The 10,183-nt window shown below is 45.1% G+C and overlaps 1 protein-coding gene across 1 annotated transcript in view; it reads left to right on the top strand.

Moving 5' to 3' along the window:
• Positions 1 to 686: 686 nt before the first annotated feature.
• Positions 687 to 10,183, top strand: part of C2CD2 (C2 calcium dependent domain containing 2) — a 35,939-nt gene continuing 26,442 nt past the window's right edge. The window contains exons 1-3 of the mRNA XM_019611998.1: positions 687 to 710; positions 990 to 1,109; positions 9,762 to 9,881. Coding sequence (XP_019467543.1) covers positions 687 to 710; positions 990 to 1,109; positions 9,762 to 9,881 — 264 coding nt within the window. The remainder of the gene's footprint in view (positions 711 to 989; positions 1,110 to 9,761; positions 9,882 to 10,183) is intronic.

Below are 10,183 nucleotides of genomic sequence, written 5' to 3'. Positions count from 1 at the left end.
CGCCGCAGCCGCTCCTCGCAGTGAGCTCACAGCGTGGCACCCCGCTCCTCTCAAGGCGGCGGTGCACTGGTGGCTCTGGCAGCCTCACCTCGCCGCACAAACCGCTGTGCGCCCCGAGCGGCTGTCAGCGCTGCCCGTGTCCCCTCACAGCGACGGCCGGGGAGGGGCTCGTTCCCCACCTAGTCGAACTGAATGTTGGGGATTTGGTAGTTTTAGCATGGCCTAACGCAGCTGTGTGCCTAGGGAGCTTTGTGCCCGCACAGCCCTGAAGGCTAGCCGTGTCCTGGGCTGCATCCAGAGAAGCGTGGCCAGAAGGGTGAGGGAGGTGATGCTGCCCTTCTGCTCTGCACTGGTGAGACCTCAACTGGAGTACTGCATCCAGATGGGGAGTCCTCAGTACAGGAGAGACATTGAGCTGTTGGAGTGTGTCCAGAGGAGGCAACAAAAATGATCCAAGGGATGGAACACCTCTCCTGTGTGGACAGGCTGAGAGAGCTGGGGCTGTTCAGTATGGAGAAGACTTGAGGAGAACAGAGAGTGGCCTTTCTGTATCTAAAGGGGAGCTGTAAGAAAGAAAAGCACAGACTTCAGCAGAGCCTGCTGTGACAGGACAAGAGGAAATGAAATGGTTTCAGACTGAAAGAGGGGAGATTTAGGTTGGACATAAGGAAAAAGATTTGTACAGTATGAGTGGTGAGGCACTGGCAAAGGTTACCCAAAGAAGCAGTGGATGCCCCATCCTTGGAGACACTCAAGGTCAGGCCGGATGGGACTCTGAGCAACCTGATGTAGCTGTAGGTATCTGTGTTCATTGGAAGAGTAGTTAGATCACATGGCCTTTATGCGACACTTCCAACTCATACAGATCTATGTGCTCTGTGGAGGCTGAGGTGCAGCTGGATCTAGATATGAGCCCTAAGTGCAGATTTTCAGGCTCTCCCTTGTATTTTCATCCCTCATCTCCAAGGTGTAGCTTCACCACCTGACAGTGTTCTTCTTTTCCTCCCCAGGACTCACAGCTGCTGACATTTGAGGAAGATGACCCAGCAGAACCGCTTGAGCTCACAGTTAAACAAGTTGTTAGCGTGGTGAAGTCTGTTCAAGAGAAGGTAAACTTCATCTTTATTGTGCTTCAGGGTACTTTTAGTAGGAAATGCCAATTTTGTTTGAGTGTCAGTGGGAGTTTTATTCTTCAGTACCTAAGTTAGTGAAGGTTGGTTTCAGACTGCCTCCAAGGGACCTCTGTGCATTGGTTCACTTCTTGAGCAAGCCATAAGCAAAGCACTGCAGGGCCTCTGCCAAATGAACAACAGCCAGGGCTGCACTGAGCTGTTAGAAACACCTCCATGTCCTCCTACTGCCATTGTTCTTCCCAGTCCTGTTGTTGAAGTTGGTTGGAGATTCATGCAGGAGGAAATGCCCTGGGGCCAAAAGACCTGCCTGCCTCCTGCTGTGCTGTGGTCAGGGCAGGCCTGGTTCCTGGCTCCCAGCCACACAGGGTCAGCGTGGCAGGTGCTAAGTACTCCAGGTGACTCCTGAGGAGGACTTGTCTCATCCTTCCTCTCCCACCTCCACAGCACGTATTGGGAAGTGCCAATGCTGAGTATGGGCAGTATTAGAACATGGTGGAATGTAGCTCTTATATCAGTGTACAAATGCACTAAGAGGAAAGGAATGTATGTGTGCTTGTTGGCACTGATAGCTCCTGTATTTCCATCTTGTTTTCAGTAACTATTAGCCAACGACTGTTAGCTCAGCTTCAGGCCCCTGAATCAATTTAACCCATTACTTTTCTTCTAATTCTCCTTCTTTACGTTGGTTTGCTTGTCTCATTTAAACGTTAAGCAGCTCTGCTATGATTCCTTTGAAAATTATGCATGCTTATCTGTCTGATACCCAACTTACAGTCACACCCTGATTGGTGGCAGCTGGGGATTGCCAACTTGTAAAGCTCTTTGTGCACTTGTTCTCCAGCTATAGTTCTGTTTTGTTTTTTTTTTCCCCAACATTTCCCTTTCATACTAATGCTCCCTGCCCCAGTGGCTCTCTCCTGTGTCTGGGGTTGCTGTGGCAAAGCTCTGGTAACATGGGCAGCAAGAGCTGGGCGGCACTGGCTGTGGTGTGGCTGGGCTCTTGCTCTCCTCTATCAGGGGCTTTGTGTCCTGGCACCCTCCCTGCTGCCTTGTCTGACCTTGGGTTGAGCCATTTCAGTATGTTAATCAAGTAGTTAGTATTGCAGCCAGCAATCTGATGTAGTTTCGCAGCAGCTTAAAGCAATATAAGCACATTTTAAAATGTATTGGATTAAGAGAGTTTTGCTTACATAATTGGGTGGTTCTGAATTCCCCCAAAACCTGTTTCCATAATCTTGTGCACAGCTGCTGGGAAATATTCTCTGAATGATTCTTATTTCTTCAGTTAAGGTACAACTGAATAATTTATTTCTATTTCAGTATATAATAACCTCAGAGTAGCACTCTGATGCGTAACCACCTCCAAACACCCGAAGAGTTCTCTCATAGGCTCACTGTTCTGCTTACATATTCCTTGGGTAATACTGAGCATCCAAAGTGTTTCATATTTTTCTTTTTTCTTGCACTTCAAACCCTTAATCTCCGCAAGTATTTCCAAAAAAAGCAAAATGAAACTGAAATCTCCCTTATCAGCTTGTCTGGACACAATCTTCTCATTCATGTTAACCCTACCCATGGCGGGGGGTTGGAGATGGATCACCTTTATGGTTCTTTCCAACCCAAATCATTCTGTAATCCTATGTTGGTGGCTTACTATTGGTCCAGCTGGCTCTGGATGTGGCTAGTGGCTACACGCTGCTTGCTTACCAATGTTATGGCATTCCTTAGAGCTTGGCATGTGCTAAGTGTGAGAAGGACGTGGTTAGTGGTTGTGGTGGTGATGGGTTGGTGATTGGACTAGATGATCGTAGTGGTCTTTTCCAACATTAATGATTCTGTGGAGTGTAAAACTTTAATGCAGGTGGGTGTATGCTTATGGAGCCCTGTGGTACTTGTCCTTTGTGGAGCAGTCTGTGCTCCTATGCACTGCACGGTGCTGGGAGCAGCCTCATGCCTGGCGCACACCCACACCAAGCTGACAGGAGGTTGCCAGCCTGCTGTGATTCTGCATTGCTGACAGCCTTGTTTGTGACCAGGACACACGCTGACACATGTGGCCCTTAGGTGTGTACAGCTGTGCTTGTGCTGAAGGAGCTGGAGGCTGTAAAACTGGCGTGCATTCCACAGCATGCCAATGCAGATACAACAGAGCTGCTGTGTCAGGAAGGTCGCACCACACTGCCCCTGGGCAGAGCCTCTGCTTGGTTGTAGTCTTCGCTCCAGGTTTGGGTCAGAGCCTAAATATGTAGAATGGAGCAGGCTGTTTTCATTGTGTAGGGCTGACTGTTCTGTTTCAATAAAGTAAACATTTGCAATATTCTCAGCTATTTCTGCCAACCTTTCCGTTACCAGAATCTATTTCCAGAAGCTTTGAACTTCCCAGCAGCAATAGAAGGGCAGCAGAGGAGATGATTCTCTTGTTGGGAGCTTGGCACGGAGGGGTTTGGACAGAGCAAACTTGTCTGTTTCCCGACTGTTAAACTGCAGAAGTCCCCCTCTTCCTCCTGCTTCGTGCTTAAACAAAGAGGGGAAGAAGCCCTCTGAGTGCCCACAGTTTGCCTTTTCCTTTGATAAGCCGTAGTAAAAAGCTGCTGCAGGAGGAGTGGCTGTCCTGCAGCACAACAGGCAAGAGCAGATAGTAAAGCTTTGTGTCAGTTTTTCTATTATGAATTCCATGGGGCAAATGGTGGAGCAGAAGGAGGGCTGCTTTGTGGCCTTATGCGAGGTCTCATTTTGAGACCGGCTGTGCAGTGTGCCCAAAAAGACAACTAGTTCAGCTGTGTGTCTCTGCTACTTTGTTCCCATCCAGCATCACTCTGGGGTGCGGAACCTCCCAGCTCCCCCTGTTTCAAAGCCCACAAGGGCAGTTTGGTGCAGTGGCTGCTTTCCTTTCCAGGAAAGTCTGCTTTCTCATCCTGAATGCTGCAGCATTAACTGGGATTCATCCCCTGTTATGTACATGTGTTTATCTCTGTTTGTTTGTGGTGGACTGCACTACCCTGACTATCACGTGCAGTCTGTATTGTTCCTTAACTCCTTTTGCTTGGGAAGCTGTCCCAGGGATTTGCTGCTTTAATGATTGTATTGTTTGTGGGTTTTTTTTCACAATCCTAAGTGGAATCATGGCCCATGCAGCTTTTTCATTTATTTATATTTTTTTCTTCCTGTATTAGCATGATCCTTTATCTCAAATGTATTCACTTCTTCCCTCGGCACTTGCTGTCCATGGGTATATCACAAGGGAGTTACATTTCCTTCCAGTCTTTGTTTGAGCTAAAGAAGTTGTTCCTCAGGTCTCTTTTCTCAGTGCTGCCCTGCTTGTCCCTTGTGTGTCCTGCTCCAGTTGGATTCATTCTTGAAAGTCATACTGAAGTGGCAACAGCGCTACAATGAAGTCTCAGAGTGTGTTGAGATGTCTGCCTCGCTGTGCTTCTTGGCAGTGCTCTCTCAATTCCTTTAAGGATATTTTCCTGTATGACCTGCTGCAGGGAACCTGCTGTAGCAAGGGGTCGGTCTCCGTGGTCTCCAGAGGTCCCTTCCAACCCCTACAACACTGTGATTCTGACCTACCTCTCTTTCAGCTGCTTCACATTGTTGTTGACTTCATGCTTGCAGGTCATGCTTTTTCTTAGAGATATACTTCTCCTATAGAGGGGAGTTTTTCTTAATTCTTGCATGTATGCTTTGTATTTTGAGTTGCATTTCTTTCTTCAAGGTTTTCAGCTTTCTTTCCTCACTTTCTCTTACTGTTGAATTTTGGAAATAGGTATCCCAATTAAAATAGGCAAGACAACATAGCTGATCTAACCTACTTTGAAACTGAGTATCTTGTCAAAAGGAGGCATCTGTGCTGGAATTTGTTTGCTTCAGTGGTGCTAATTACTGGTTTGGGCCCTGTCAGACAGCCTGCTGCAGATGCGCGTGGTCCTGCTTCAGGCTTTAGTCCCATTCACCAGCCTGGTTCAGGTGTCAGCGGTAACCCGGTGTCCACAGTGGCACTACATGCAAACTGGCAGACCTCTTGTATTTTACTGTCTTCGTTTGTCTCTGTCTCTTCATCTGTGCTGAATAAGCTCTTTGGAAAGACTTGTGTGTTAGTGAGGCCAAAGTACCAAGTCTTGTTCTGCTACTTGCTTTCCCCCTTCTTAAATATAGGTACTGCTTCTTGTCCTCCCACCATCTGATACTCGCTTGGTTTGGTAGACTCACTGAAAATTCTCCCTCTCCTGTCTGATTGTATTCCCTGATAATTGCTTTTTTTAATCTTTCCTTTTTCTCTACTTTTTTGAATTTGCATGTCCATCACTCGCAAAAGAATGACTGAAATCACTTAGTATATCTGTTTTTGTTTTTCTTCTGTTACTTACGCAGGTAGCTCCTTTTTCTGTGCACCCATTCCATCACCCTGCCTTCACCCCAGAGCTTATCATCATTTTGAAGAACTGCCCTGAATTTGTCTCATTATATTTGCAGGCACGCTTGCTTTCATGCTAGCTTCTAAAAATCTTCTTCAAGCAATGCCTGGGTTAGACATTGCCTTTTCTCCTCTTCCCTTCTCAATGTTGTCTGTGTCATGTAGCGAACTACTTGGGTCAACAGGGAGCTGTATAGGAGCTACAGAAAGCCTCTTAAGAAGCCAATCAGTAGGCTCAGGTTGCCTAAGCAGGTGGTGTAATTTTTCTTTTGAGTAACTGAGTGTAATGATTGTGAAAAGGCAGAAGTTTCTGACTGGAAAGTTTTCTCATGGAGAGGTTATACATTAATCATACAAACTTATCCATGTGAACATTGACAAGAGAAACTTCCTGGGCCAGAAAAGAACCTTCTCTTTTTCACAGTAATACTTCAGGGAAAAAAAAAAATTGGAAATTGTGGAGCTCCCAAGTCTTAGAGCATCCTGATCCCTGCAGCTGAGGTTAAGGCAGCTTTTACTCTGTGGCTGCTTCACAGTATTGTATTTGTATTAATTTTTGATTACTTACATGCTACTGATATGTATTTTGCAACCTCAGGTAACTTTCTCCTTCTGGAAACAAAATGCAGTAAAGCTGATTTCTGTCCAAAAAGCAATTGAGCTGATAATGCTGGGAGTTTTACATACCCATGTGATACAGTCCGGCTTGAGGAAGGTGGAGGACTTCCTCTGTTGGGCTCTAAGAACTTCCTTCTAAAGTCACAGCCATTCACCATTCCCTTTACCACAGAAGGGACTGCTGTCCTGCATAGAGAAATGGGGGAGAAAGTCTGATGTGGAGGAGTAGCAGAAAGGCTTTGCATAAAGATTGTTTTACAATAAGGGTGGTGAGACATTGGCACAGGTTGCCCACAAAGGTAGTGGATGCCCCATCCCTGCAGACATTCAAGGTCAGGCTTGACGGGACTCTGAGCAACCTGCTGTAGCTGTAGGTGTCCCTGTTCATTGCAAGGGGGGTGGATCAGATGGTTTTTAAGGGTCCTTTCCAAATCAAATGATTCAGTGAGAGCATGAATCTGTGTGGTGCTACTTCCAAAAGTAAAACATCTTAGTCCTGTGTGACAAGCAGAGGTATTCTGGTTCTACTTGAACTGCAGTAGCTTTGCTGCCACTTCAGGTAGGAGAGCAAATGAAATGTTTCAGTTCTGTCCAGAGGAACAGTGAAATCAAGATATAGAGAGGGAGGGCAGAGCAAGGGACTGGTCTTCAACAGCCGTGAGGACACATCCAGACACTTCAGTTTCTTAGGAAAATATCTCTGTCTTTCTCCAACTATAATACTTTCCAGACATATTCTTTTCTGAAGTTTACCTAGAACAGAGTTTTTTGTTGTGTTTTTTTTTTTTTTTTTTTACGATAACTGTACAAACAGTTTTAGAGGAAGGCCTGAGAACTTCTGCAGTGTGTAAGATCCCACAAGTGCACACCTTTGCTGGTGACAGCGTGCCTGTGAATGGGGAGATACTGTAGGGAGAAGGCACCTTGGTCTAGCTACTGGAAGAGTCCTGGTGTTGTCCTGCTGCTTCACTTCACTCTATTTCTGCTCATGTAGAAGCTTGTAGTTTGTCTAGCTACAAGATAGCAGAGTGACATCTTAGTCTAGTACTAAATGGGGAGGTTGGTGGTCCTGCCTGTGGCAGGGGGGTTGGAGATTCATGATTCTTGAGTTCCCTTCCAACCCTGGCCGTTCTGTGATTCTGTGACATCTAAACTCTCTGGGAGTCCACTTAGCCAGCCACAGCTGCTGTGTGGTGGTACATGGGCTTCATTTTGGAAGAAAGTTTGTCCCAGAAACTATAGGTTTTCTAGCCTCCATTGAAAATGAAAGGTTGACGATGAGGTGTTTCTTGCATGGAGTATTGGGAAAGAGAGACTAAGAAGATAAATGAAGTCAAAGGGCAGCTTTGACAGATGCCAGGTGCATCTGTTTTCTCATGAATATTTGTCCTTTCTCAGCCAGAAAAGAGTGCTTCACCTGACCCTCTCCTCTCCTGCTAGCAAATGCATTTTGTCTCTAATTAGAGCTAAGAATGAGCTTGGGTTTGTTGATGACTGCTCTTCACCTGCTCTGAGACAAAGAATCTGAGGAAGCAGGTTGGATAGGGCTGTGGGGGAAGAGCAGCCCAGCACAGGAAGCTTCAGTGTTTTTCTTCGTGTTACTGTTTGGGAAGGGGCACTCAAATGGCCTACATATTTCTGCAGAGGTCTATCAAAAGCATCTGCTGCATTTCTAAAGGAATGTCACTTTAGAAGGGAAGTGGCAGTTGCAGATTCTCTGTTTCCATCTTTTACTTGAAAATAAACACATCCTGAGAAAAAGGGTAGCGCGTGAACACATCTGCCAACCCTCTGGCCAGGCTTGTGTTGTTTGTTTGTTTTTAAAGCAGTAATTGGCTGTTTACATGGCAACCCTGCCTCTTAGGCCTCCCGAAATTCCGGACGTGTAGCTCTGCATCACATGTGCAGCAAGTCCAACTTGTTCCAAATGCACTGAGCTTCACATGCATGCATGGATCAGATGTGTATGGGTGGTAAAGCACTGTGCTTAGGATATGCAAGTGTCAGTGTTTTTTGTATCACATCTGTCTTCTTCCCTCTTTTTGAGCTCAAAAAGATAAAAGAAGCTGTCTACTTTTGCTGTACTTAAGGAAAAGCCACGTCAATCCATTCTTTGTTAATAAATTGTATTCTATATTTTGACTCAATTACAAGTAAAATGAGCAGTCAAGCTTTTTAACTTAAGTTAGTCGTTAACTAATTTCTGTTGTGTCCTAATTGTGGCTGCTTATGTTGATTATGGGTTTAAGGAACATAAATCAACTAAGAGGGAATTTATTTTTTGGGAAAGAGGTGAGGAAGGCAGACTTGTCCACCTCCCAACTATGGTTTGCAAAAGACACACCTTCTGCAACTCTTGTTGCTCATAGGTGCGGTTAGGTTTGTTATTTGCCATGTCCACTCCATCCATTTGCTCCTTTGTAATTTCTGCCTTCACAGATGTGCTCTGAAGCCCTCTGGTGCTTCTTACAGTGTGTAGAGTCCTGGAGATGGACTATATTTAAGGAGAAACTGATAAGGATCTTTCAGAGGGTATCTGACTCATGTTGAAGCCTTCAGCTTCCAATCCAGTGTGCATAAGTGGAGCAATAAGTGCACAAATATAATTTACTAGCATTTGCACAGAGTTTGCAGCAAATGATTTGTCTGTGCATTGCATTAACATGGTTAACTTTGCCTGAGTCCATCTACGAAACGTTCAACTCACCTTTCCAGTGGTGGAGCTGCGGGGACACTAACCATGGGGGAGCAGCAACGAGCAAGTGTCTTCAACCAGCAAGGCTGTTAGCAAAGCATCTCTCTCTGGCTTAATGCATGATTTGTGGCTTCTGTACCTGGGCCTTTTCTCTGCTACCAGGTGCTTTCTGCACCTTCTTTGGTTTTTGAGCAGCTCTGTAACCTCAGTTGGCTTGTAAGGGGAGGGAGGAGAAGAATGCTCTGTGTTTGTAAACTCAATGTGATAACAAGTTAAATTGCTGCTTATAAAACTGAGGGTGTGTACTTAAGTAAGCATATAGCAGTCAAGTAGCGAATGAGCTTGTCCCACACATTTAGCTTCACCACCAAACTTCAGTGTTCTCCTGGGTCTGGTCAAAGACTTGAATAAATGTCTCAAGTCTTCTGCCTGTCACCACCCCACCGGAATTATTCAGTCAGTATCCTCTCCAGAAGCAGCAGCCTTATGCCAAAGTTTCTCATTTATGGAATACCATTAAAACAAATGTTGTACAGTTCATTTTTACAAGTCAAATGTTTGATAAAACCAGCTATTCTGCGATAGGATGCTTGGTTTGTAGCAGGAGAGGAAGGAGAATAAAATTGTATTCAATGACACAAAAAATTCTTGGAAATCACCAGTATTACCAGGTGTTAACCTCTGTGTCCAGAAGTGTAGCTGGTTTTAGAACTGAGCATATAGAAGGAAGTGTAGGGGTTTAATGAAACTGACTGGAAATCTCCCATTTACAGAATATAGCATAATGGTAGTAGCTTAAAGTCCTTCATTTTTCTTAGTTCCCTTCTTGCCTTCACCAAACGTTCTTCTGGAGACTGAATTGTTCTTCCCTTCCTTTTTTCCTCCCCTTTAATTTCTTTAGGTGGTTTCTTGTAATGCTGTGGGGGATTCCATTACGTTTATTGTCAGCATCTCAAGTTCTTCACCCACAGCTGCAGAAAGTCGGTCGTACAGCGTGAAACTGTCTCCGCTTCACTTGCAGGTAAGGCCTCTTAAGTATTATTCTCTCTTTTTCCTTTTGTTACATCTCATCCCACAGCTCAACTGAAAGGCCTGAAAGGTGGTGTCAGGTTTTCACTTCCTGTTTGCAAAAATGCATACAAGCTTGTGTTAATTCTAGTAAAACATTTAATAATGTTACAGTTCTGTCTTCTGCTTTAGGAAGACTGTGGATAAATACATAAATCTTTTAATAGTCTGCCCTGATGTGTAGAACAGCAGTACCCTTTTTGACTGGCATGCACTCTCACTTGGTATTTAGTTTGCTTTCTTACACTGTTGCTT

This window comes from Meleagris gallopavo, chromosome 1, assembly GCF_000146605.3.
Source record: "Meleagris gallopavo isolate NT-WF06-2002-E0010 breed Aviagen turkey brand Nicholas breeding stock chromosome 1, Turkey_5.1, whole genome shotgun sequence".
Classification (NCBI taxonomy): domain Eukaryota; kingdom Metazoa; phylum Chordata; class Aves; order Galliformes; family Phasianidae; genus Meleagris; species Meleagris gallopavo.
Note: the sequence above shows the minus strand (reverse complement) of the source record. Positions and strands in the feature narration are given on the sequence as shown.